This window comes from Grus americana, chromosome 38, assembly GCF_028858705.1.
Source record: "Grus americana isolate bGruAme1 chromosome 38, bGruAme1.mat, whole genome shotgun sequence".
Classification (NCBI taxonomy): Eukaryota; Metazoa; Chordata; class Aves; order Gruiformes; family Gruidae; genus Grus; species Grus americana.
Window position 1 is genome coordinate 43,551 of NC_072889.1, and position 27,089 is coordinate 70,639.

The window sequence follows — 27,089 nt, forward strand, 5'->3', positions numbered from 1 at the left end:
AGGGGGTGGTTCAATGCGGGGGGGGGGGGGGGGGGTTGGCTAGAGAGGGGAGGGGCGCCCCGCCTCCCGCCCGCCTGAAGCCCCGCCCCCCGCCCCGCCCCCACCCGACTCGCCTCCTCCCTCCGAGCTCCGCGCCCGGATCGGGCCCCCCCCCGAGCCGCCCCCCCCCACCCCCCCACCCCCCCCCTTTCCCTTTTTCCCGCCCCCGTCCGGGGGCACCCCCTCCCCCTCCTCCCCTTTCCATCACATTCGGGGGGTGTCTGCCCCCCCCCCCCAACCCCCCCACACTTTATCCCACCCCCACACACCCACCCACCCCCCCCCCCAATTTAAGGGGGGCCCCCCCCTTCACCCTCAGGGCTGCCGGAGCCCCCAGCCCAGCGCCCCCCAACATTACAGCCCCCCCATTTTACGACCCCCCCTATTTTACCACCCCCCCATTTTACCCCCCCCATTTTACCACCCCCCCCCAATTTTACCACCCCCCCATTCCCCCCCCCATTTTAAGCCCCCCCCCCCAAAAAAAACCGGGGTACCCCCCCCACACACACACCTTCTCCCGGGTCATGGAGGGCGCGGGGGGTGGCGGGCCCCCCCCGGGGGGTTCCGACCCCCCCGATCGCGCCGTCGAATACCTCTTAGAGTTGAATCGCATTATCGCGACTCAACGACATCTCTTGGCCTCGCAACGCCGCCGCATCGCCCAGCTCGAGGGGCAGCTCCAACGCTTGGCCCGGGAGAACCGGCACCTGCGACAAAGGGGGGGGGGCACCCGCCCCCCCCCGGCACCAGGTTTGGGGGTGGGGGGGGTACCCCGATATCGGGGGGGGGGAGGGGCGTTTCAGGTATCGGGGAGGGGGGTTATGGGGTGCGGACACCCCACCCCGGTTTTGGGGGGGGGGGGTAAAGTGGACACCCCCCCCCCCCCCCGCACGGATTGGGGGTGATGGGGATTTTTTTTGGGGGGGGGGGTATGGGGACCCCAGTTTTGGGGGTGTAGGGATTGGGGGGGGTGCGGAGGAAGGGGGGGGCTCTTTTAGGGGTGTGGGAATGGGGGTACGGGGGTGTTTTGAGGAGGGGGGCGTGGAGTGGGGTGGTTTGGTTTTGGGGGTTCGGGGGGTGGGGACACCATCACACACACACACACCCCCGCCCCGTTTTTTGGGGGTGTGGGGGGTTTGGGGGGGGGGTTGCGGAGCCTGGTTTGGGGGTGCAGCGGCTGGGGAGGGGGGTTATGGGGGGGGGGGCGTGGAGTGGGGACCCCTGGTTTGGGGGTGCAGAGACCGGGGGGGTGGGTTATGGGATGGGGGGGTTATGGGGGGGCTGTGGACCAGGGACCCCCATATTGGGGGGGGGGTATAGAGACTGGGGGGGGGGAGTTATGGGGGAATAAGGACCAGGACCCCCCTATAGGGGCTATAGGGGCTGGGTTGGGGGTCCCGGAGGGGGGGGGGGTATGGACTGGGGGGGGGTGTCCCGGGGCCGTATAGACCAGGTTGGGGGGTCCCAGGGCTGTATGGACCAGATTGGGGGGGTCCCGGGGCCGTATAGACCAGGTTGGGGGGTCCCAGGGCCGTATGGAGCAGATTGGGGGGGTCCCAGGGCTGTATGGACCAGATTGGGGGGGTCCCGGGGCCGTATAGACCAGGTTGGGGGGTCCCAGGGCCGTATGGACCAGGGTAAGGGGCTCAGGGCCATATGGGCTGGGTCGGGGAGGGGGCTCGGGGCCATATAGACCAGGGAAGGGGCCATATAGACCACATCAAGGGGGTCTCAGGGCCATATAGATCAGGTCAGAGGTCCCAGGGCCATATAGACCAGGGCAGAGGCCGTATGGGCTGGGTCGGGGGAGGCTTGGGGCCATATAGACCAGGGCAGGGGTCCCAGGGCCGTATAGACCAGGTTAGGGGTCGCAGGGCTATATGGGCTTGGTGAAGGGCGCGGGGGGGGGGGGGGGGCGTCCCAGGGCCATACGTGCCAGGTCGGGGGGGGTCTCAGGGCCATATAGACCAGGTCAGGGGCCATATAGACCACGCCAAGGGGGTCTCAGGGCCATATAGACCAGGTCAGGGGCCATATAGACCACGCCAAGGGGGTCTCAGGGCCATATAGACCAAGTCAGGGGGTCTCAGGGCCATATAGACCAGGTCGGGGGCCATATAGACCACGCCAAGGGGGTCTCAGGGCCATATAGACTAGGGCAGGGGCTATATGGGCCAGGTCAGGGGGTCTCAGGGTCATATAGACCAGGTCGGGGGGGGGGTGGGGGTTGTCCAGGGCCATATAGACCAGGACAAGGGGCTCAGGGCCATATAGACTAGGGCAGGGGCCATATAGACCACGTCAAGGGGGTCTCAGGGCCATATAGACCAGGTCGGGGGGGGTGTGGGTTGTCCAGGGCCGTATAGGCCAGGGTGGGGGCCATATAGACCACGTCAAGAGGGTCTCAGGGCCATATAGACCAAGTCAGGGGGTCTCAGGGCCATACGGGCCAGCCTAGGACCATACGTTCCCAGGACCATATAGCCCGGGCGCCCGGTGCCAGCGCCCTCTACCCCCCCCCTCCCCAGGGCCACGCGGACCCCGACGGTCAATACCAAAACCATCTGGACCCGGAGGGGCAATACCCGCCCTGCGCCGACCCCGACCTCCCCTACGCGCCCCATACGGACCGCGACGGGCCGTACCCGCCCCATACGGACCGGGACCTCCCCTACCAGGGGCACGTAGATCGCGACGGGCAATATACCAGCCGTACGGACCACGACGGGCAATATCAACCCCACCTGGATCGCGACGGGCAGTACCAGGAGCACCTGGACCGCGACGGGCAGTACCAGGAGCACTTGGATCGCGACGGGCAATACGTTGGACGTACGGACCGGGATAGACCCTACGCGGCTCATATGGATCGCGACGGGCAATACGAGGCGTTAACGGACCGCGACGGGCCGTATCCCAACCGTCCCGATCACGATAGGTCCTACCAGAGCCGTAAAGATCGCGACAGACCTTACCAGGCTCGTACGGAACGGGACGGGCAATATACGAGCCGTACGGAACGGGATGGGCAATATACGGGTCGTATGGACCGGGACGGGCAGTATCACGGCTGCTTGGAGCGGGATCTCCAGTATCAGCCCCATTTGGATCGCGACGGGCAATATCCGAGCCGTATGGACCGCGACGGGCAATACCCGAGCCATACGGACCGGGACGGGCAATACCCGAGCCGTATGGACCGCGACGGGCAATATACGAGCCATACGGACCGAGACGGGCAATATCCCAGCCGTACGGATCGGGACGGGCAATATCCGAACCGTACGGACCGGGACGGGCAATATCCGAGCCATACGGACCGGGACGGTCAATACACGAACCGTATGGACCGGGACGGGCAGTATCCGAACCGTATGGATCAAGACGGTCAATATCCGAACCGTATAGACCGGGATGGGCAATACCACGTCGACCGTGAGCTGCAGTACCGAAATCGGGACGGTCGTTATCCCTCTTGTATGGACCGGGAAGGATCGTACCCCGCTCCTTGTTCCAGGGATCATTGCGGCGGCGGCGTTTCCCACCGGGATTGGGAACGGGATTGGCCGCGGGGGCCGTCGCTCAGTCGCGGCCCCTCCCGTAGTTCCAGCCCCGGGGGGGGAGGACACAGCACCAGCGCCAGCACCAGCCCCGCCACCACCCTCCAACGCAAGTAAGGACCCCCCCCGCCCCCATCCCCCCGCCCTTGCACCCCAAAATCCGGCACGGGGAGTGGGTGCCCCACCCCCCCCAGGCTGAGCCCTGACAGAACTCGTTACACCGGGGGGGGTATTTTTGGGGGGGGGGGGGGGCCGTGCCGCTCGCTGACCCCCCCCCCCCCGCCCCGTTCTCCCCCCAGGTCGGACCGCGACAGCTCGAGGACGGTGAGGTCAGTACCGCCCCGCCCTTGACCTTTGACCCCCACCCACCCCCGCCCACCCGGACGCCTGGGTCCCACTCCCTGGGGTGGGGGGCGCACGCTTTGGGGGGGGGGGGGGGGGCGCGCGTCGGGAGCGTCGCGACGGAACCGCCCTGGCGCGACGAGGCTGTTCCGGCGTCACGGGACCCGACGCGTTGCGATAGGGCTGAGCTGTCACGACGGGGCTGAGCTGTCGCGACGGGACCCGGCGTGTTGCAATGGGGCTGATGCCTCATGGAAAGGCCGCCGCATTGTGATGGGGCTGACCTGTCGCGACAGGAGCTGGCCCGTTGCAATAGGGCTAATGCCTCGTGGAAAGGCCGCCGTGTTGCAACAGGGCTGACCTGTCGTGACAGGAGCTGGCCCGTTGCGATGGGGCTGATGCCTCACGGAAAGGCTGTCGCGTTGCGACAGGGCTGACCTGTCATGATAGGAGCTAGCCCGTTGTGATAGGGCTGACTCATTGCGATGAGGCGGACATATCGCGACGGGCCGACACGTCGTGACAGGGGGGCCCCCCCCTCAGCCAGCTGCAATGGCACCGACGTGTTGCGACAGGCCCCCGTTGTGTCGCGACAGGCCCGAGATGTCACGACGGGAGCCGTCATGTCACGACAGGCCTGTCATGTCGCGACAGAGCGTGCGTTCGGGGGGGGGGGGGAAGGGTGGTCACGCCTGTGTGTCCCCCCCACCCCGGCCGGGGGTGCGCGTTGCCGGGGCGGTTGCCAGGCGACGGCGCGGGCGGCGGGTGACAGCGATGACAGCGCCGGGGGAGGCGTGACAGCGGGGCGTGCGCGCGTGTGCGTCACCATGGCAACCAGGGACCCGCCCCCGTGTGTCCTCGCCACCCCAGATCTTGGGGGTGCGGGGGGGGGGGGTGTGTGTGTCCGGGCCCGTCGTGCGAGGGGGCACGAGGGTGGGTGACACGGGGTGACGGCGACCGGCATGGCTGTGGCAGGCGTGCGAGGGCGTGCAAGGCCGTGCTGGGGTGTGCAGCCCTGCGCAAGGGCGTGCAACTCCGTGCAAGGGCGTGCAACGCCGGGCCGGGGTGTGCAACTGTGTGCAATGCCGTGCAACTCCGGGGATGGGTGTGCAACATCGTGCCGGGGTGTGCAATGTCGTGCCGGGGTGTGCAACCGTGTGCAATGCTGTGCAACTCCGGGGATGGGTGTGCAACGTCGTGCCGGGGCGTGCAACCCTGTGCAAGGGTGTGCAGTGCTGTGCCGGGGTGTGCAACCGTGTGCAATGCCGTGCAACCCTGTGCAAGGGTGCGCGATGCTGTGCGCTGTGCAACTCCGGGGATGGGTGTGCAACGTCGTGCCGGGGTGTGCAACGCTGTGCAAGGGTGTGCGATGCTGTGCCGGGGCGTGCAACCCCGTGCAAGGGTGTGCAGTGCCGTGCCGGGACGTGCAACCATGTGCAATGCCGTGCAATGCCGTGCAAGGGTGTGCGATGCTGTGCCGGGGCGTGCAACCCCGTGCAAGGGTGTGCAGTGCTGTGCCAGGGCGTGCAACCGTGTGCAAGGGTGTGCAACGCCGTGCAACTTTCTGTATGGGTGTGCAACGCCATGCTGGGGCGTGCAACCCCATGCAAGGGTGTGCAGTGCCGTGCCGGGGCGTGCAACCGTGTGCAATGCCGTGCAACTCCATGCAAGGGTGTGCAATGCTGTGCCGGGGCGTGCAACCCCGTGCAAGGGTGTGCAACGCCGTGCAACTCTCTGTGTGGGTGTGCAATGCCATGCCGGGGCGTGCAACCCTGTGCAAGGGTGTGCAGTGCCGTGCGTGGGCGTGCAACCGTGTGCAATGCCGTGCAACCCCGTGCAAGGGTGCGCGATGCCGCGCCGGGGCGTGCAACCCCGTGCAAGGGTGTGCAACGCTATCAGCTCTATGTAGGGGTGTGCAAGGGCGCGCGACGCTGTGCACGGGTGCGCGACTCCACGCGAGGGTGCGCAACCCCGTGCGAGAGCGCGTGGCGCCGTGCGACGGCCCGCGACCCCGCGCAAGCGCGTGCGGCGCCGTGCGTGGGCGTGCGACGCCGCGGAAACGTCTGGGCGTGCGAGGCCGTACCGCCGTGCGAGGGTGACCCTTCCCTCCCCACCCACCCACCCCCGCGCACACGTGGGCCTTGCACGCCCTCCTCGTGCGAGGCGTGTTTTGGGGGGGGGGGGGGTTTGGGGGCCTGGACCCGCCGTGGGGCCAATCCCCCCCCCCCGATCCCTGGGGATCCACTGGGTCCCGCTGCCCCCCCCCCGTGTCCCTGCCCCCCTTCGTGTCCCCCCCCCCGTGTCCGTGTGTCCCCCCCCCTCCGGCTCTTGACTCGTGTTTTCTCTCCTCTTTCTCCCCCCCCGTCTGTCGTCCCCCCCCCAGGGAGGAGTAGCCCCCCCTGCCCCCCCCAGCGCCCCCCATCCATCCCCCCCCCGGTGTCCCCCATCCATGTGCCCCCCCCGTGTCCCCCCGTGTCCCTTCATCACCCCCCATCAACCCCCGTGACCCCCCTGTGTCCTCCCCACCCCCCCGTGTCCCCCATCACCCCCCTGTGCCCCCCCGTGTTCCCCCCCCGTGTCCCCCCCCGTGTCCCCCATCCATCCCCCCCGTGTCCTCCCCCGTGTCCCCCCATGTCCCCCCATCACCCCCCCGTGTCCCCCCACCCCCGTGTCCCCCATCACCCCCCCGTGTCCCCCCCCGTGTCCCCCATCCATCCCCCCCGTGTCCCCCCGTGTCCCCCCCCACCCCCGTGTCCCCCCCCGTGTCCCCCCCCGTGTCCCCCATCCATCCCCCCGTGTCCCCCCGTGTCCCCCCCCACCCCTGTGTCCCCCCCCCGTGTCCCCCATCCATCCCCCCCGTGTCCCCCCCCGTGTCCCCCCATGTCCCCCCATCACCCCCCCGTGTCCCCCCACCCCCGTGTCCCCCCACCCCCGTGTCCCCCATCACCCCCCCGTGTCCCCCCACCCCCGTGTCCCCCCACCCCCGTGTCCCCCATCACCCCCCCGTGCCCCCCCGTGTCCCCCCCCGTGTCCCCCATCCATCCCCCCCGTGTCCCCCCCCGTGTCCCCCCCCGTGTCCCCCATCACCCCCCCGTGCCCCCCCGTGTCCCCCCACCCCCGTGTCCCCCATCACCCCCCCGTGCCCCCCCCCGTGTCCCCTATCCATCCCCCCCGTGTCCCCCCCCACCCCCCGTGTCCCCCATCACCCCCCCGTGCCCCCCCGTGTCCCCCCCCGTGTCCCCCCACCCCCCCCGTGCCCCCCCTCCAGGTGCCACCCGTGGGTCCTCTCGGCCGCTCCAACCTCCCCCCGCCCGCAGGTAAGAGCCCCCCCACCAATGCCACGGTCCCCCTGGGGGGGGGGGGGGGCGTGTGTCCCCCTCCCGGCCCTATAGGGGGCATATGGACCCCCTGGGTGCTCTATAGGCTGCACAGAGCCCTATAGGGCTGTATAGGGGCCATATGGTGCTCTATAGGCTGCTCAGAGCCCCACAGGGCAGTATAGGGGCTATATGGTGCTCTATAGGCTGCTCAGAGCCCCACAGGGCAGTATAGGGGCTATATGGTGCTCTATAGGCTGCACAGAGACCTATAGGGCTGTATAGGGGCTATATGGTGCTCTATAGGCTGCACAGAGCCCTATAGGGCTGTATAGGGGCCATATGGTGCTCTATAGGCTGCACAGAGCCCTATAGGGCTGTATAGGGGCTATATGGTGCTCTATAGGCTGCACAGAGACCTATAGGGCTGTATAGGGGCTATATGGTGCTCTATAGGCTGCACAGAGCCCTATAGGGCTGTATAGGGGCCATATGGTGCTCTATAGGCTGCTCAGAGCCCCACAGGGCAGTATAGGGGCTATATGGTGCTCTATAGGCTGCACAGAGCCCTATAGGGCTGTATAGGGGCTATATGGTGCTCTATAGGCTGCACAGAGCCCCACAGGGCAGTATAGGGGCTATATGGTGCTCTATAGGCTGCACAGAGCCCTATAGGGCTGTATAGGGGCCATATGGTGCTCTATAGGCTGCACAGAGCCCCACAGGGCAGTATAGGGGCCATATGGTGCTCTATAGGCTACACAGAGACCTATAGGGCTGTATAGGGGCCATATGGTGCTCTATAGGCTGCTCAGAGCCCCATGGGGCAGTATAGGGGCTATACGGTCTGCACGGAGCCCCACAGGGCAGTATAGAAGCTGTATGAATCTCGTCGCGTGCCGTGGGGGTCCTCTGGGTGCTATAGGGCCCCTATAGGTTCCCCCCCCCCCAGCTGTCATATGGGCTGCACAGATCCCTGGGCTGTAAAGGGATTATAGAGCCCCTATAGGTATCGTAGGGGCCATATGGCTCCCAGGGACATATAGGGACTGTATGGGTTCTCTGGGGGCTGTATAGCTCCTATGTATAGGAACTGTGTGGGTTCCCTGGGACCTATAGGGGTCACACGGACCTAGGGGATGTATAGGGAGTCCTCGTAGCTCCCCAAGGACCCATAGGGACTGTATGGATCCCCAGGGACCTATAGGGGCCATATGGATCCCCAGAGACCTATAGGGGCCATACAAACCCCAGGGACCTATAGGGGCCGTATGGATCCCCAGGGACCTATAGGGGCCATACAAACCCCAGGGACCTATAGGGGCCGTATGGATCCCCAGGGACCTATAGGGGCCATACAAACCCCAGGGACCTATAGGGACTATACGGCCCCCAGGGACCTATAGGGGCCATACAAACCCCAGGGACCTATAGGGACTATACGGCCCCCAGGGACCTATAGGGGCCGTATGGATCCCCAGGAACCTATAGGGGCCATACGAACCCCAGGACCTATAGGGGCCGTATGGATCCCCAGGGACCTATAGGGGCCATACGGCCCCCAGGGACCTATAGGGGCCGTATGGATCCCCAGGAACCTATAGGGGCCATACGAACCCCAGGGACCTATAGGGGCCGTATGGATCCCCAGGACCTATAGGGGCCATACGAATCCCAGGGACCTATAGGGACTATACGGCCCCCAGGGACCTATAGGGGCCATACAAACCCCAGGGACCTATAGGGACTATACGGCCCCCAGGGACCTATAGGGGCCGTATGGATCCCCAGGAACCTATAGGGGCCATACGAACCCCAGGACCTATAGGGGCCGTATGGATCCCCAGGGACCTATAGGGGCCATACGGCCCCCAGGGACCTATAGGGGCTGTATGGATCCCCAGGAACCTATAGGGGCCATACGAACCCCAGGGACCTATAGGGGCCGTATGGATCCCCAGGACCTATAGGGGCCATACGAATCCCAGGGACCTATAGGGACTATACGGCCCCCAGGGACCTATAGGGGCCATACAAACCCCAGGGACCTATAGGGACTATACGGCCCCCAGGGACCTATAGGGGCCGTATGGATCCCCAGGAACCTATAGGGGCCATACGAACCCCAGGACCTATAGGGGCCGTATGGATCCCCAGGACCTATAGGGGCCATACAAACCCCAGGGACCTATAGGGGCCATACGAACCCCAGGACCTATAGGGGCCATATGGATCCCCAGGAACCTATAGGGGCCGTATGGATCCCCAGGACCTATAGGGGCCATACAAACCCCAGGACCTATAGGGGCCGTATGGATCCCCAGGACCTATAGGAACCCTTATAGGTTCCCCAGGGACCTATAGGCGCCATACAGCCCCCGGACGCCTGGATCCTCCCCCGGCTGTTGGGCCCCCCCCCCCCCCATTGCTGCTGGATGTTTGGGGGCGGTTGCCATGGCGACGCCTCCATCCTCGGGCTATTTTGGGGAGAGGGCGGTGACGTCGGGGGGGGGCGGGGCTCGCGCCGGCACCACCCCCCCCCCCCCCCACCCCCCCCCAGGGGAACCCAGGTGTCCGGGACCACCCCCCCTCCCACCCCCCCCCCCCCCAACCCGCGGTCCCCTCCATCCCCCGCCGCGTCGCCATGGTAACAGCAGCCCTGGCAACCCGCCGGCCCCGCCCCCGCGTCGCTATGGCAACCGCCAGCCCGCAAAAAAAAAAAAAAGGGGGGGGGGAGACACACGAAACTTCGCGCATGCGCATGGGGCCAGGCGAGCCCCACTGCCCCCCCCCCCCCCTTTTTCAAGACCCCTTTTTGGGGAACCCCGCCCCCCGGCTTCAGGGGGGGACCCAGGTGGCCGGGCGCACCTCCCCCCCCCCCAAAAAAAAAAATTTGGGGGGGGGGTTGTGCCCATCTCCCCATCTCAGAAGGGGCATCCCCCCCCCTCCCCCCCCCCCCGGACCCAGGCATCCGGACCCCCCCCCCAAAAAAATATTGGGGGACAGCCCCCCCCCCCATCAGGGACTCGGGCGTCGCAAGCGCGGGGGGGGGGTGGAAAGGGGGGGTCGCTCCTCCGGCTCCTCCCCCCCCCCCCATCCTCCACCGGCCGGGCGGGCCCTGGGTGCTGCTGCGGAGGAGCCGCCCCCCCCCCCCCAAAACCCCCCACCCATCCACCCCCACCCCATCTTTGGGGATCCCCCGACCCCACCCTTGGGGTTCCCCCCCCCCGATGTGGTGCCTGCAGTGCACCGCCGACCGGCGGCGGGGGCCGCTCCGGCAGCGCCTGCTGCACGGGTGAGTCGGGGGGACACCCCCCCCCCCAAAAAAAACCCACCCCCACCCCCCCAACCCTTTTACACCCCCTCCCCGCGTGGGAACCCCCCCCCGTCATCATTTCCCCTCGGGGACACCCCCCCCCCCCACCCGGGTCCTCTGCACCTTCCCCGCCCCCCCCCGGGTTTTTGGGGGACCCCCCCTCCCCCGGACCCCCCCATCCTCATCCCCCCCCCCCTTTCCCGGATGCCTGGGGGGGGGCGGGGACCCCCTGGGGCTGGGGGGGGGCTGTGTCCGTGTGTCCGTGTGTCCCCGTGTCCGTGTGTTCATGCGTGACGTGTGTCCGTGTGTCCCCACGTCCCCGCGTCCGTGTGTCCCTGTGTCCGTGTGTCCCGTGTCCATGTGTTCGTGCGTGACGTGTGTCCCGTGTCCCCGTGTCCGTGTGTCCCCGTGTCCATGTGTCCCCATGTCCATGCGTCCCATGTCTGTGTCCGTGTGTCCCATGTCCGTGTGTCCCATCTCCGTGTGTCCCGTGTCCATGTGTCCCCATGTCCATGTGTTCCATGTCCCCATGTCCCCATCTCCCCGTGTCCGTGTGTCCCATGTCCATGTGTCCCATGTCCCCTGTCCCCATCTCCCCGTGTCCGTGTGTCCCATGTCCATGTGCTCCATGTCCCCATGTCCCCATCTCCCCGTGTCCGTGTGTCCCATGTCCATGTGTCCCATGTCCCCTGTCCCCATCTCCCCGTGTCCGTGTGTCCCATGTCCATGTGTCCCATCTCTGTGTGTTCTATGTCCCCGTGTCCCCACGTCCCCATGTCCATGTGTCCCATGTATGTCCCCGTGTCCCCATATTCCCATGTCCATGTGTCCCACGTCTGTGTCCGTGTGTCCCATGTCCATATGTCCCATGTCGCCATGTTGCGTGTCTCATGTCCACATGTTCCCATGTCTCATGTCCACATGTCCCTGTGTCCCCTTGTCCCTACGTGCCACGTCCATGTGTCCCTGTGTTGCTCATGTCCCCATGTCCGTGTGTCCCATGTCCCCATGTCTATGTCCCTCATGTCCCTCTGTCCCATGTCCCCATGTCCGTGTGTCCCCATGTCCGTGTGTCCCATGTCCGTGTGTCCCCACATCCCCAAGACCCTGTGTCCCTGTGTCCCCATGTCCATGTGTCCCATGTCCCTCTGTCCCTTGTCCTCATGTCCACATGTCCCTGTGTCCATGTCCCCCATATCCGTGTGTCCCCATGTCCATATGTCCCATGTTCATGTGTCCCCACATCCCCAAGACCCCATGTCCCCATGTCCCCCTGTCCCTATGTTGCTCATGTCCCCATGTCCGCATGTCCCCACCCCCATGTGTCCCCTGTCCCTGTGCTGCTCAGGTCCCCATGTCCCCCATGTTGTTCATGTCCCCCATGTCCATGTCCCCATGTTCCCCTGTCCCCATGTCCATGTGTCCCATGTCCCTGTGTCCCCACGTTGCTCATGTCCCCATGTCTGCATGTCCCCCTGCCCATGTCCCCCATGTCCATGTCCCCATGTGCCCATGTCCCCCATCCCCATGTCCCTGTGTGTCCATGTCCCCATGTCCATGTCCCCCATGTCCCCATGTCCATGTCCCCATGTCCCAATGTCTGTGTGTCCCATGTCCATGTCCCCATGTCCCCATGTCCATGTCCCCATGTCCATGTGTCCCCATGTCCATGTGTCCCATGTCCCCCTGTCCATGTGTCCCCATGTCCCCATGTCCGTGTGTCCCATGTCCATGTCCCCCATGTCCCCCATGTCCCCATGTCCCAATGTCTGTGTGTCCCATGTCCATGTCCCCATGTCCCCATGTCCATGTCCCCATGTCCATGTGTCCCCATGTCCATGTGTCCCATGTCCCCCTGTCCATGTGTCCCCATGTCCCCATGTCTGTGTGTCCCATGTCCATGTCCCCATGTCCCTGTGTCCCCCTGTCCATGTCCCCCTATGTCCATGTCCCCCATGTCCCCATGTCCCAATGTCTGTGTGTCCCATGTCCATGTCCCCATGTCCCCATGTCCATGTCCCCATGTCCCAATGTCTGTGTGTCCCATGTCCCCCTGTCCCTGTGTCCCCATGTCCCCATGTCCATGTCCCCATGTCCCAATGTCTGTGTGTCCCATGTCCATGTCCCCGTGTCCCCATGTCCATGTGTCCCATGTCCATGTCCCCATGTCCCAATGTCTGTGTGTCCCATGTCCATGTCCCCATGTCCCCATGTCCATGTGTCCCATGTCCCCCTGTCCCTGTGTCCCCATGTCCATGTCCCCATGTCCCCATGTCCCAATGTCTGTGTGTCCCATGTCCCCATGTCCATGTCCCCATGTCCGTGTGTCCCATGTCCATGTCCCCGTGTCCCCACCCCCACGTGTCCCCACGGTCCCCACTCAGGTGGCTCCAGGCTCTTTGGGGGGGGTCTCAGGGTGATTTGGGGGGGGGTGGGTGATGTCTCATAGGGGGGTGTCTTGCAGCAGCTTGAGGGGGGGGGGGGCTGAGGCCATTTGGGGGGGCACGGGGCGGTTTGGGGGGGTCCGGGGCGGATTTGGGGGGGGGGTCCCGACGTGGGGGTGACGCGATGTCCCCGCAGCGTGGACGGCGAGGCGCCGGGCAGTGAGGGTGGGGGTCCGGTGCCCGACAGTCCCGGGCGACCCCCCCCGTACCGTGGCCTCCCTCAACCGACCCCCCAGGGACCGGGGGGATCTGGGGGGGGCCCCGGGGGGGGCTCCCCGGGGTTGGCCTGGCCCCGGCTGCCACCCCAGCCCGCCAGCGTGGCCCTACGCAAGCAGGAGGAGGAGGAGGAGAGCAAGAGGCCGAAGGCTCTGAGCGACAGCTACGAGCTCTCCACTGACCTGCAGGACAAGAAGGTACCTGGGGACACCGGGGGACATCTGGGGACACCCCCCCACACACCCCGGGACGGTCCCCAGCCCCATGGGATGGTCCCTGGCCACATGTGATTGTCACCAGCCCTGTGAGATGGTCACTGTCCCCATGAGATGGTCACCAGCCCCATGAGATGGTCACTGTCCCCATGTGATGGTCACCAGCCCCATGTGATGGTTACCAGCCCCGTGAGATGGTCACTGTCCCCATGAGATGGTCACCAGCCCCATGAGATGGTCACTGTCCCCATGTGATGGTCACCAGCCCCATGTGATGGTTACCAGCCCCGTGAGATGGTCACTGTCCCCATGAGATGGTCACCAGCCCCATGTGATGGTCACCAGCCCCATGAGATGGTCACTGTCCCCATGAGATGGTCACCAGCCCCATGAGATGGTCACTGTCCCCATGAGATGGTCACTGTCCCCATGAGATGGCCACCAGCCCCATGAGATGGCCACCAGCCCCGTGAGATGGTCACTGTCCCCATGAGATGGTCACCAGCCCCATGTGATGGCCACCAGCCCTGTGAGATGGTCACTGTCCCCATGAGATGGCCACCAGCCCCATGTGATGGTTACCAGCCCCGTGAGATGGTCACTGTCCCCATGAGATGGTCACCAGCCCCATGTGATGGTCACTGTCCCCATGAGATGGTCACCAGCCCCATGAGATGGTCACTGTCCCCATGAGATGGTCACCAGCCCCATGAGATGGTCACTGTCCCCATGAGATGGTCACCAGCCCTGTGAGATGGTCACTGTCCCCATGAGATGGCCACCAGCCCCATGTGATGGTTACCAGCCCCGTGAGATGGTCACTGTCCCCATGAGATGGTCACCAGCCCCATGTGATGGTCACCAGCCCCATGAGATGGTCACTGTCCCCATGTGATGGTCACCAGCCCTGTGAGATGGTCACTAGCCCCATGAGATGGTCCCCAGCCCCATGAGATGGTCACTGTCCCCATGTGATGGTTACCAGCCCCGTGAGATGGCCACCAGCCCCATGAGATGGCCACCAGCCCCATGAGATGGTCACTGTCCCCATGAGATGGTCACTGTCCCCATGAGATGGCCACCAGCCCTGTGAGATGGTCACTGTCCCCATGAGATGGCCACCAGCCCCATGAGATGGTCACTGTCCCCATGTGATGGTTACCAGCCCTGTGAGATGGTCACTAGCCCCATGAGATGGTCCCCAGCCCCATGAGATGGTCACTGTCCCCATGTGATGGTTACCGTCCCCATGTGATGGTTACCAGCCCCGTGAGATGGTCACTAGCCCCATGAGATGGTCACTGTCCCCATGAGATGGCCACCAGCCCCGTGAGATGGTCACCAATCCCGTGAGATGGTCACCATCCCCGTGCAAGGCCACCGTGTCCCCATCCTGGTGCCAACCCCGTTTGCCTGGGTGTTGCTTCACCTGTGTCCTTCTGTCCTGTCTCCTCCCTGTCCCTGTGTCCACCTCTGGTACCCTGGTGTGTCCCTGTCCCCATCCCCACGTCCCCCATATCTCCATCCATGTCTCCATCCCTGTCCCCATCCATGCCACCACATCCCCACCCCTGTTCCCATCTCGGTGTCCCCATCCATGTCCCCATCCATGCCACCACATCCCCATGTCCCCATGTCCCCATCTCTGCTCCCATCTTGGTGTCCCCATCTCCACGTCCCAATCCCTGCCACCACGTCCCCATCCCCATGTCCCCATCCATGTCCCCACCCATGCCACCACATCCCCATCTCCATGTCTCCATCCCTGTCCCCATCTCCCCATCTCTGTTCCCATCTTGGTGTCCCCATCCCCACGTCCCCATCTCCACGTCCCCATCCATGTCCCCATCCCTACCACCATGTCCCCATCCCCATCTCTCCATCCCCATGTCCTCACCCATGCCACCACACCCCCATCCCCACGTCTCCATCCCCACGTCCCCATCCCCACGTCCCCATCCCCATGTCTCCATCCCCGTCCCAATCCATGTCCCCACCCATGCCATCACATCCCCATCCCCATGTCCTCATCTCTGTCCCCATCCACGTCCCCATCCCCACGTCCCCATGTGTCCCCCCCCGCCACCACGTCCCCATCCCCGTCCCCATCCCCATGTCTCCATCCCTGTCCCAATCCATGTCCCCCCCCGCCACCACATCCCCATCCCCGTCCCCATCCCCATGTCTCCATCCCCACGTCCCCATCCCCATCCCAATCCATGTCCCCACCCATGCCACCACACCCCCATCCCCACGTCCCCATCCACATGTCCTCATCTCTGTCCCCATCCCCACGTCCCCATCCCCACGTCTCCATCCCCGTCCCAATCCATGTCCCCCCCCGCCACCACATCCCCATCCCCGTCCCCATCCCCATCCCCACGTCCCCATCCCCATGTCTCCATCCCCGTCCCAATCCATGTCCCCCCCCGCCACCACATCCCCATCCCCGTCCCCATCCCCACGTCTCCATCCCCACGTCCCCATTCCCGTCCCAATCCATGTCCCCACCCATGCCACCACGTCCCCATCCCCATGTCCCCATCCCCATGTCCCCATCCCCACGTCCCCATCCCCGTCCCAATCCATGTCCCCACCCATGCCACCACGTCCCCATCCCCATGTCCCCATCCCCATGTCCCCATCCCCACGTCCCCATCCCCGTCCCAATCCATGTCCCCACCCATGCCACCATGTCCCCATCCCCATGTCCCCATCCCCATGTCCTCATCTCTGTCCCCATCCCTACCACCATGTCCCCATCCCCACGTCCCCATCCCCGTCCCAATCCATGTCCCCCTCCGCCACCACATCCCCATCCCCGTCCCCATCCCCACATCCCCATCCCCACGTCCCCATCCCCGTCCCAATCCATGTCCCCACCTATGCCACCACATCCCCATCCCCGTCCCCCCCCCCAAAGGTGGAGATGCTGGAACGCAAATATGGCGGTTACTTCCGCACGCGCCGCGCCGCCCGCACCATCCAGGCCGCTTTCCGCCGCTACCGCATGGCCCAGAAGTTCGAGCGGCTGCGCAGCGAGGGGGGACGCGCCCGTCGCCTGGCCCTCCCCGGCCTCCGCCTCCAATTCTCCTTCGAGGAATACGACCGCGGACCCCCCGCCCCGGTTCCGGGTCCCCCCCCGCCTCCCCCCCCTTATTTCCAAGGCAAACCCGCCTCGCTGGACGAGGGGGTGTTGGGGGGACCCCGAAGGGCGCCTCGATACGGGGGGTCTTGTAGGGCGGGCTTAGATGGGGGGAGCGGTCCCGGAGAAGGGACGACGGCGGTGGGGGGACCCGGGGCGGGGGGCGCGGGCAGCCCCCCCCGGCAGCTCTCGGCCTCCGCTGACTTCGGGCCGGGCGGCGCCGATCTGGAGGAGGCCTTTGCGCAGCAGGTAGGGGTCACGGGGGGGTCGTGGGGGGGTCAGAGGGGATGTGGGGGTCATGGGGGTCATGGGGGTCACAGGGGTTGTGGGGGTCACGGGGGTCACAGGGGACATGGGGGTCATGGGGGTCACAGGGGACGTGGGGGTCATGGAGGTGATGGGGTCATGGGGGTCACGGAGGTCACAGGGGACATGGGGGTCGTGGGGGTCACAGGGGTTATGGGAGGGCACAGGGGACATGGGGGGTCATGGGGGTCATGGAGGTGACAGGGGATGTGGGGGTCGTGGGGGTCATGGGAGGTCACAGGGGACATGGGGGGTCATGGGGGGTCACGGAGGTCACAGGGGCCACGGGAGGTTACAGGAGACGTGGGGGTCGTAGGGGTCACGGAGGTCACAGGGGACACGGGGGGTCACGGAGGTCACAGGGTCATGGGGGTCATAGAGGTCATGGGGGGTCATGGGGGTCACAGGGCCATGAGGGGACTGGGGGGGGCCATGAGAGGTCACAGGGGGGCCATGAGGGGTCGTGGGGTCACAGGGGGGTCATGGGATCACGGGGGGCCACAGGGGGGTCACGGGGGGGTCACGGGGACTTGGGGGGGTGCCGCTGGAGTCGGGGTGCTGACGGGGGGGGTGGGTCCGTCCCCGCAGGTGAAGTCCTTGGCCGCCTCCATCGACGAGGCGCTGGGGGGCGGCCGGGGGGTCCCCCCCGGCGCCCCGGCCCCCCCCGCGGGCGACAGCGCCGCCACGTCCGCCAGCGACGTCACCCTCTACCTGGACGAGGGGCTCCCCGGTTCCCCCCGCTCCCCCGACCGCCCCCCCAGCCCCGAACCTCCCCCCGAAACCGGGGGTCCCCCACCTCCCCCAGCTCCCCCACCCCCTCCGCCTCCCCCCTCCAACCCCCCCGGCCCTTCCGAACGTTGGGGGGGTCCCGAGGAACCCCCTCGCCGTGGTCCCCCCTGCCTGGAATGTCGGGGCCGCGGCGGCGGTGGCGGGGGGGGCGGGGGGGGGCACCCCCCTTTGCTGACGGTCGAGCCCCCCAGTGACAGCTCGGCCGACCTCAGCGACCGTTCCGACCGCGGTTCCCTCAACCGGGGGGGTCCCTACGAACCCGAAGGAGCCGGGGGGGGCACGTTACCCCGTAGCGGCCCCCCTCATCGTTGCTTCCACCCTGAACCCCCCACCGTAACCCCCGCCGGTCCCCCGCCGCCCCCCCCCACCGCCGCCGCCGCCGCCGAGGAGGGCTCCGATGGGGACAACGAGAGTTTGGGGAGCAGCTCCAATTCCAACGAGACCCTCAACTGCTCCTCGGGTTCTTCATCCCGGGACAGCCTACGGAGACCCCCCCCGCCGCCGCCACCGCCTCCCGTCGCCCCCCCGCAACCCCCCGGTTCTTCCGGCCCCCCCAGCAAAGCCACGTACCAAAGGGAACCGCGGCAGAGCTGGGACTCGCCGGCGCTCAACAACGACGTGGTGCAGCGCCGGCAGTATCGCATCGGTCTCAACCTCTTCAACAAGTGAGGGGTGGGGGTGGGAAATTTTGGGGGGGGGGCCCAGGCGGCCCGTGTCGGAGGTGGGATGGGGTCTGGTGGCCCTATAGCGAGACTGCGCAGTGTTCTCGGTCACCCTGCGGAAGGGATAGGGCGGCGTTCTTGGTGGCCCTATGGTGAAGATAGGGGGATGTTCTAGGTGATCCTATGGCAAGGGCAGGATGACCTTGGTGGCCCTATAGAAAGGGTGAGGTGACCTTGGTGGCCCTATAGAAAGGACGAGGTGACCTCCTTGGTGGCCCTATAGAAAGGTTAGGGTGATGGTTTAGGTGGTCCTATAGAAAAATATGAGGATGTTCTAGGTAGTCCTGTAGTACGGCCATGATGACGTTCTAGGTGACCCTATAGGGAAGCCATGTTGTTGTTCCAGGTGACCCCACAGCCAAACCAAGGTGATGTTTAGGTGACTCTGTAACCGTGGCAAAGTGTCTCTATAGCCAGGAGAAGGTGACGTTCTAGGTCACCCTATAGCCAGGATGAAATGACGAGCCCCATGGCAGTCGGGGTGACCTCGCACCCGCCATCTTTGTAGAAAGCCGGAGAAGGGGATCCAGTACCTGATCGAGAGGGGCTTCCTCTCGGACACCCCGGTGGGGGTGGCCCACTTCATCCTGGAGAGGAAGGGGTTGAGCCGGCAGATGATCGGCGAGTTTCTCGGCAATCGCCAGAAGCAATTCAACCGCGACGTCCTCGAGTAAGGCGGGGGGGACGCGACACGACACACGTTGGGACTTGGGGGGGGGGGTGTGTCACCCCAGGACTGAGGCCACCTGTGGGGGTCTCTTGCAGCTGCGTGGTGGACGAGATGGACTTCTCTGGGATGGAGCTGGACGAGGCCCTGCGCAAGTTCCAGTCCCACATTCGGGTGCAGGGGGAGGCCCAGAAGGTCGAGCGTTTGATTGAGGCCTTCAGGTGAGGGACGATGACGGGTCCCTGTCCCCACCCCATCTCCCCCTGACACCGGGAAGGCCACCAAGCCGTGGCGTGCGGTTGCGTGGTCACCATGGGGTGATGTTCTAGGCGACCCTGTGGATCTAGAGGGAGGCGCTAGGGGTGGTGGCCCACATGCCATGGGGTGATGTTCTAGGTGAACCCGTGGACCGAGTAGGGGGACGTTAGGGGTGATGGCATGTGCAGGGCCAGGTGACGTTCTAGGTGACCCTATGGAGCAAGTAGGGGGACCTCAGGTTTGGTGGCCCACGTGGGACCAGGTGATGGTCTAGGTGACCCTATAGACTAGGAGAACGTTAGAGGTGGTGCCCCACACGTGAGGGGACCTGGACCTCGCCAGGATGGTTGTGGGGTGCAGAGGCCATCCCGGCTGTGCGGGGATGGCCGTGGGGCACCCTGACCCCATGGGCCGTGGGGATTGTCCACCCCTCAGCCAGCGCTACTGCGTGTGTAACGCGGCCCTGCTGCGCCAGTTCCGCAACCCGGACACCATCTTCATCCTGGCCTTCGCCATCATCCTCCTCAACACCGACATGTACAGCCCCAGCGTCAAGGCCGAGCGCAAGATGAAGCTGGAGGACTTCATCAAGAACCTCCGAGGTGAGGACTGCGGTCCCATCTTGTCCCCCCTGGTGTCCCCCTCCTGCTCAGGAATGTGGGTTCTAGAGCGGGGGGCTGGGTGTCACGCAGGGGTGGACAACGGGGAGGACATCCCTCGGGACATGCTGGTGGGCATCTACCAGCGCATCCAGAGCCGGGAGCTGCGCACCAACGACGACCACGTCTCCCAGGTCCAGGCCGTCGAGCGCATGATCGTCGGCAAGAAGCCGGTGGGTTCACCTGAGGGATGGGACAGGTTGTAGGTGACCTAGGAGGAATGTTCTAGGTGATCCTATGGAGGGACGCTCTACGTGGCCTATGGGGGATGGTCTAGGTGACCAACAGGGGATGTTCTAGGTGACCCTATGGAGGGACGCTCTAGGTGACCAGTGGAGGGACGCTCTAGGTGACCAGTGGAGGATGTTCTAGGTGACCAATGGAGGATGTTCTAGGTGATCCTATGGAGGGACGCTCTACGTGGCCTATGGGGATGGTCTAGGTGACCAGTGGAGGATGTTCTAGGTGACCCTATGGAGGGACGCTCTAGGTGGCCTATGGAGGGACGCTCTAGGTGACCAGTGGGGGATGTTCCAGGTGACCCTATGGAGGGATGCTCTAGGTGGCCTATGGAGGATGGTCTATGGAGGATGGTCTAGGTGACCAATGGAGAACATTCTAGGTCATCCAATTGTAGGTGACACTATGGGGTGACCCCAGGGCTGGGACAGGCCGATGTCGAGGGTGCCATCACCATCAAGGGATGGGCCTGGACCCCCAAGGTCTCACCCCGGTGCTGAGCCCACCCCTGTCCCCAGGTGCTATCCCTGCCCCACCGACGCCTGGTGTGCTGTTGCCAACTCTACGAGGTCCCTGACCCCAACCGGCCCCAACGCCTGGGGCTGCATCAGCGCGAGGTCTTCCTCTTCAATGACCTGCTGGTGGTGAGCCGGACGCCTGGAGAACCGGGGGTGTCCGTGGGGTGGGGTGGGGTCACCCGTGGGAAATCAAGGGGTCTCCCAGACGCTTGGGTCCGTGGTGACGCGGTGGCCTCGGCAGGTGACGAAGATCTTCCAGAAGAAGAAGATCCTGGTGACCTACAGCTTCCGCCAGAGCTTCCCCCTCGTTGAGATGCACATGCAGCTCTTCCAGAACGCCTGTGAGCCCCACGGCGCCCCACGGCACCCCACGGCGTGGCCCCCCACCCCACCTCCACGGTTCCGCTCCCCCGCCCCTACGTCACCCATGGGATCCACCACGGAGCGTTCTCCCCCCGCCTCTGTAGGACGTCCCATGGTGTCTCCCATGGGGTGCTCCCCTACCCTACGGCATCTCCTGTGGGGTCCCCCCCTCCCTTGGTCCCCCCATGACCTCTGACCCCCTTCCCCCCCCCCCCCAAAGATTACCAGTTTGGGATCAAGCTGCTGTCGGCGGCGCCGGGAGGGGAGAGGAAGGTCCTCATCGTCTTCAACGCCCCGAGCCCGCAGGACCGGCTGCGTTTCGCCAGCGACCTCCGCGAGTCCGTGGCCGAGGTGCAGGAGATGGAGAAGTACCGCGTGGAGGGTGAGCGGGGCACTGGGAGCACTGGGAGGGGCGCTGGGAGCACTGGGATGGGCACTGGGAGCACTGGGAGGGGTGCTGGGTGTGCTTGGGTGGGGACTGGGGGCACTGGAATAGGGAGTGTGGGCACTGGGAGCACTGGGAGGGGTGCTGGGAGCACTGGGAGGGTGCTGGGTGTGCTTGGGTGGGGACTGGGGGAACTGGAATAGGGAGTGTGGGCACTGGGAGCACTGGGAGGGGTACTGGGAGCACTGGGATGGGCACTGGGAGCACTGGGAGGGGTACTGGGAGCACTGGGATGGGCACTGGAAGCACTGGGAGGGGTGCTGGGTGTGCTTGGGTGGGGACTGGGGGCACTGGAATAGGGAGTGTGGGCACTGGGAGCACTGGGAGGGGTGCTGGGAGCACTGGGAGGGTGCTGGGTGTGCTTGGGTGGGGACTGGGGGAACTGGAATAGGGAGTGTGGGCACTGGGAGCACTGGGAGGGGTACTGGGAGCACTGGGATGGGCACTGGGAGCACTGGGAGGGGTACTGGGAGCACTGGGAGTGGTGCTGGGAGCGCCGGGAGGGGTACTGGGAGCACTGGAATAGGGAGTGTGGGCAGTGGGAGCACTGGGAGCACTGAGATGAGCACTGGGAGGGGTGCTGGGAGCACTGGGATGGGCACTGGGAGCACTGGGAGGGGTGCTGGGAGCGCCGGGAGGGGTACTGGGAGCACTGGAATAGGGAGTGTGGGCACTGGGAGCACTGGGAGGGGTACTGGGAGCACTGAGATGGGCACTGGGAGCACTGGGAGGGGTGCTGGGAGCACTGGGATGGGCACTGGAAGCACTGGGAGGGGTGCTGGGTGTGCTTGGGTGGGGACTGGGGGCACTGGAATAGGGAGTGTGGGCACTGGGAACACTGGGAGGGGCACTGGGAGCACTGGGATGGACGGGGATGGTTGCGGGGGCACTGGGATGGTCGGGGGGGCACTGTGAGCACTGGGGTGGACTGGGATGGTGGTGGGGGCACTGGGATGGTCGGGGGGGGCACTGGGAGCACTGGGATGGATGGGGATGGTCAGGGGGGCACTGGGATGGTCAGGGGGGGGCACTGGGAGCACTGGGATGGATGGGGATGGTTGGGGGGAGCACTGGGAGCACTGGGATGGTGGGGGGGGCACTGGGATGGTCGGGGGGGGCACTGGGAGCACTGGGATGGATGGGGATGGTCAGGGGGGGCACTGGGATGGTCGGGGGGGGCACTGGGAGCACTGGGATGGATGGGGATGGTCAGGGGGGCACTGGGATGGTCGGGGGGGCACTGGGAGCACTGGGATGGATGGGGATGGTCAGGGGGGCACTGGGATGGTCGGGGGGGCACTGGGAGCACTGGGATGGATGGGGATGGTCAGGGGGGGCACTGGGATGGTCGGGGGGGCACTGGGAGCACTGGGATGGATGGGGATGGTGGTGGGGGCACTGGGATGGTCGGGGGGGGCACTGGGAGCACTGGGATGGATGGGGATGGTGGTGGGGGCACTGGGATGGTCGGGGGGGGCACTGGGAGCACTGGGATGGATGGGGATGGTTGCGGGGGCACTGGGATGGTCGGGGGGGGGCACTGGGAGCACTGGGATGCCCAGGGAGACATTCAACGGGGGCATTTCGCTGGGGACTGGGATCACTGGAGCTCACTGGTGGGGGGCGGGGGGCACTGGGATGACCGGGGCCGCCGTGTCCCCCCCCCCCCCTCCCCATAGCGGAGCTGGAGAAGCAGAAGGGGGTGTCGGGGGCGCGGGGGGGGGGGCCCCCCCGTGAGGCTCTGAACGGCCTCAGCCGCAGCAGCCTGGAGGAGGCGTTCGGGCCGGGCGAGGGGCTCAAGCGCAGCGCCCTGAGCAGCTCCCTGCGGGACCTCTCCGACAGCGGTGAGATTGGGGGGTACCCTGGGGGGGGGGGGTCGGGGTCCCTTGGGGGGGATGTCGGGGTGCCCTGGGGGGGGGTGTTGGGGTCCCTTGGGGGGGTGTCAGGGAGCCCTGGGGGGCTTAGGGAGCCCTGCGAGGGGATTTGGGGGTCCCCTGGGGGGTGTCAGGGTGCCCTGGGGGGGTGTTGGGGTCCCTTGGGGGGGTGTCAGGGAGCCCTGGGGGGCTTAGGGAGCCCTGGGAGGGGATTTGGGGGTCCTCCAGGGGGGTGTCGGGGTCCCTTGGGGGGGTGTCGGGGTGCCCTGGGGGGCTTAGGACCCTCTGGGAGGGGATTTGGGGGTCCTCCAGGGGGGTGTCGGGGTCCCTTGGGGGGGTGTCGGGGTGCCCTGGGGGGCTTAGGACCCTCTGGGAGGGGATTTGGGGGTCCTCCAGGGGGGTGTCAGGGTCCCTTGGGGGGGTGTCGGGGTGCCCTGGGGGGGGGTGTTGGGGTCCCTTGGGGGGGTGTCGGGGTGCCCTGGGGGGCTTAGGGAGCCCTGCGAGGGGATTTGGGGGTTCCCTGGGGGGTGTCAGGGTGCCCTGGGGGGGTGTTGGGGTCCCTTGGGGGGGTGTCAGGGAGCCCTGGGGGGCTTAGGGAGCCCTGGGAGGGGATTTGGGGGTCCTCCAGGGGGGTGTCGGGGTCCCTTGGGGGGGTGTCGGGGTGCACTGGGGGGCTTAGGGGGCCCTGGGAGGGGATTTGGGGGTCCCCTGGGGGGTGTCAGGGTCCCCTGGGGGGGTGTCAGGGAGCCCTGGGGGGCTTAGGACCCTCTGGGAGGGGATTTGGGGGTCCTCCAGGGGGGTGTCGGGGTCCCTTGGGGGGGTGTCGGGGTGCACTGGGGGGCTTAGGGGGCCCTGGGAGGGGATTTGGGGGTCCCCTGGGGGGTGTCAGGGTCCCCTGGGGGGGTGTCAGGGAGCCCTGGGGGGCTTAGGACCCTCTGGGAGGGGATTTGGGGGTCTTCCAGGGGGGTGTCAGGGTCCCTTGGGGGGGTGTCGGGGTGCCTTGGGGGGCTTAGGGGGCCCTGGGAGGGATTTGGGGTCCCCTGGGGGGTGTCAGGGTCCCCCGGAGGGGTGTCGGGGTGCCCTGGGGGGCTTAAGGGGCCCTGGGAGGGGATTTGGGGGTCCCCTAAGGGGTATTTGGGGTGCTCGGAGGGGGGGAGGGGGGAGCACTGGGGTCCCTGGGGGGGGGGGGGTCACAAAGGGGGGTACCCCCCCAAACTCTGTGTCTCGCCCCCCCCCCCCCAGGCAAGCGGGGGCGGCGCAACAGCGTGGGGTCCCTCGACAGCACCATCGAGGTGAGTTGGGGGGGCCCAGGCCCCGCCCCTTAAAGGCCACGCCCATTTAAAGCCCCGCCCATTTTAAGCTCCACCCATTTAAAGCCCCGCCCACTCAAGCTCCGCCCCCACCAACTCCTCGTGCCCCTAGGAAGGGGCAGGGCTTGGGCATGGAGGGGCGGGGCTTGAGCACCAAGGGGCGGGGCTATTTAGATACACAGCCCTTATTTGGCAATGGGGAGGGGCTTGCATAGAGGGGTGGGGGCATTTCAGGGAAAAAGGGCGGGGCTTGATTGCCGCTCATCCACCAATGGGAGGGGGCGCAAGTGCCGGGAGGCTGTTCACTAATGTCACGTGACCTGGTCCGGGAGGGGCGGGGCTTGCCCAGGGAAGAGGCGGGGTCTACACACCGTAGTTGGCCTTATCCACCAATGGGGGGTGGGGCTGACTCTAGGGGGCGGGGCCTGATGAGGGAGAGGGCAGGGCTAACTCTAAGGAGGGGCGGGGCTTACCCAGAGAGAGGGCGTGGCTGACTCTAGGAACTCGAGCTGGCGAGGCTTCACCCACCAATGGGACGAGGCCTGGGCCGAGGGGGCGTGGCCTAATGGGAGAAGGGGCGTGGCCAGCCGCCGGGCTGACCCCGCCCCCTCCCACAGGGCTCCATTATCAGCAGCCCCCGACCGCAGGCGCGGGGCCCTCCTGGGGGGCCGGGGGGGGTCCCCGAGGGTTATAAACCACCCCCCCGCCCCGTCTCCAATTCCTCGTCCTTCCTGGGCTCCCTTTTCGGCAGTCGACGGGGTAAAGGTCCAGCCGGACCCCCAGCCGGAGCCGGGGGTCCCACTTCGGCTTCGGCCTCCTCTTCCTCGGCTTCATCATCCCATCACCATCATCCTCCCCCCGCGCCCCCCCCGGCCCCCGAGGGTCCCTCCAAGCTTCAGGCGCTGCACGCTCAGTACTGCCACGGGGCCGGGGGGGCGGCGGCGGCGGCAGTGGTGGGAGGGGGACCCGGCCCCCCTCCGCCACCCCCTTACCCGCAGCAACCCCCCCCTCCGGCTCGTCCCGCGCCCCCCCCGCCGCTGCCCGCCATCGCCGCCGGAGCCCCCCCTCGCTTCCATGGGGGACCCCAACCCCCGTTGTCGGCACCCCCACAGCAACACGGCCCCCCCGGTGGGGGGTTCCCCCCACCGCACCCTCATTACACCTTACACCGGCCGGGAAAAAGAGGGGGTGCCCCCCCCGGACCCCCCCGCCAGCCTCTCTCCCCCTTACCCCTCTACAGCCCCGCGCCCCCCCATCACGGCCTGCCCCACGTTTACCCCCCTGGCCCCCCCCCGCACCATCACCCCCCGCCACCCCCCGCCCCTGCCGCCGCCAAGCATTTCGTTTTCGGTGGGGGTGGCGTCGGGGGGGGCCCGACCGCGGGGGCCCTCCGAGGAGGGGGCGGCGGCGGCGGCGGGGCTGCCCCCCCACCCCATCACCACCATCATCATCATCATCACCACCACCCGCCCCCCCACTCCCCCATTCCCCCCCACCCTTCTTACCCCCCTCTGCCCCCCCCCTCGCCCCACACCCCCCTCAGCCCCCACTCCCCTGCGGGCCCCACCTCGCCCCTGGCCCAAGCCAGCCAGGGCCCCCCCAAACCCAAGGGGGGGAACCGCATCAGCACCGTGGTCTGACCTCCCCCCCCCCCCGAGCCCGGCAGAGGACAGACACAACTCGTTTCAGCGATGGACGGCGCCGGCATGGTTATTTTTGTAAAATCCCCCCCCCCCCCAAAGAAAAAAACCACCCCACCCTGCACGTGGCTCGTGTTTGGCTGCTCACGCCTCACCCCCGGCGGGGCGCGGGGGGCACCCGGATCCCTTGGGGTTTCCCCCCCCCCCCCACCGCCCCTCACCCCCATCCCAGGGGTCCGGCGTCGAGGCTGCCCCCCCCCCTCCCACCCCCCCCCGGCTCAGGCTGAATGTCACATGGCACTTTAACCTCCCCCCCCCTTCCTCCCACCCCGCACGCCTGCGTCCCCTCCGAGGGGACCCAGGGGTCCGGTTGTGTATGTCTATGTCCCCCCCCCCCAAAAAACCCCCCCGTGTCCCCCTGTCCCCCCCTCTTTTCTCTCCGGGGAGGACCCAGGCGTCCGGGCCCGCATGTGCCCGCGCCGGGCCCTGTATATAAGAGACTGTATATTTGATGATGCTTCATAAACGGACCGGCCGGCCCTTGGCGTGTGACCCGCCTGCGCCCCCTTTTTTTTTGGGGGGGGGGGGGGGTATGCACGACACCTATAGGGAGCGTGGGTGGAGGAAGGGGGGGGGGTATGGAGCGGGGTCATGGGAGGTGTTAGGGGCTATAGGGGGCCTAAGGAGGTGGTCTATATGGG

General features: G+C 66.6%; 1 protein-coding gene across 2 annotated transcripts; it reads left to right on the forward strand.

Moving 5' to 3' along the window:
• The first annotated feature begins 649 nt into the window (after nt 1–649).
• LOC129198909 (IQ motif and SEC7 domain-containing protein 2-like) lies at nt 650–26,743 on the forward strand. Of its 2 annotated transcripts, none has more exons than XM_054808546.1 (16): nt 650–792; nt 2,571–3,715; nt 3,902–3,931; nt 13,158–13,434; nt 16,376–16,846; nt 17,492–18,357; nt 18,923–19,084; nt 19,180–19,302; nt 19,775–19,941; nt 20,032–20,171; nt 20,757–20,882; nt 20,998–21,097; nt 21,340–21,501; nt 23,244–23,408; nt 24,681–24,730; nt 25,366–26,743. In XM_054808546.1, the coding sequence occupies exons 2-16, from the start codon at nt 2,907–2,909 to the stop codon at nt 26,386–26,388; spliced, it is 4,671 nt and encodes a 1,556-aa protein (XP_054664521.1). In that variant the 5' UTR covers nt 650–792; nt 2,571–2,906; the 3' UTR covers nt 26,389–26,743. The 2 variants fall into 2 exon arrangements, with proteins under 2 accessions (XP_054664521.1, XP_054664520.1); XM_054808545.1 differs by lacking the exon at nt 650–792 and adding an exon at nt 2,344–2,465 and having other exon boundaries at nt 2,496–3,715; nt 25,366–26,741.
• The last annotated feature ends 346 nt before the right edge of the window (nt 26,744–27,089 follow it).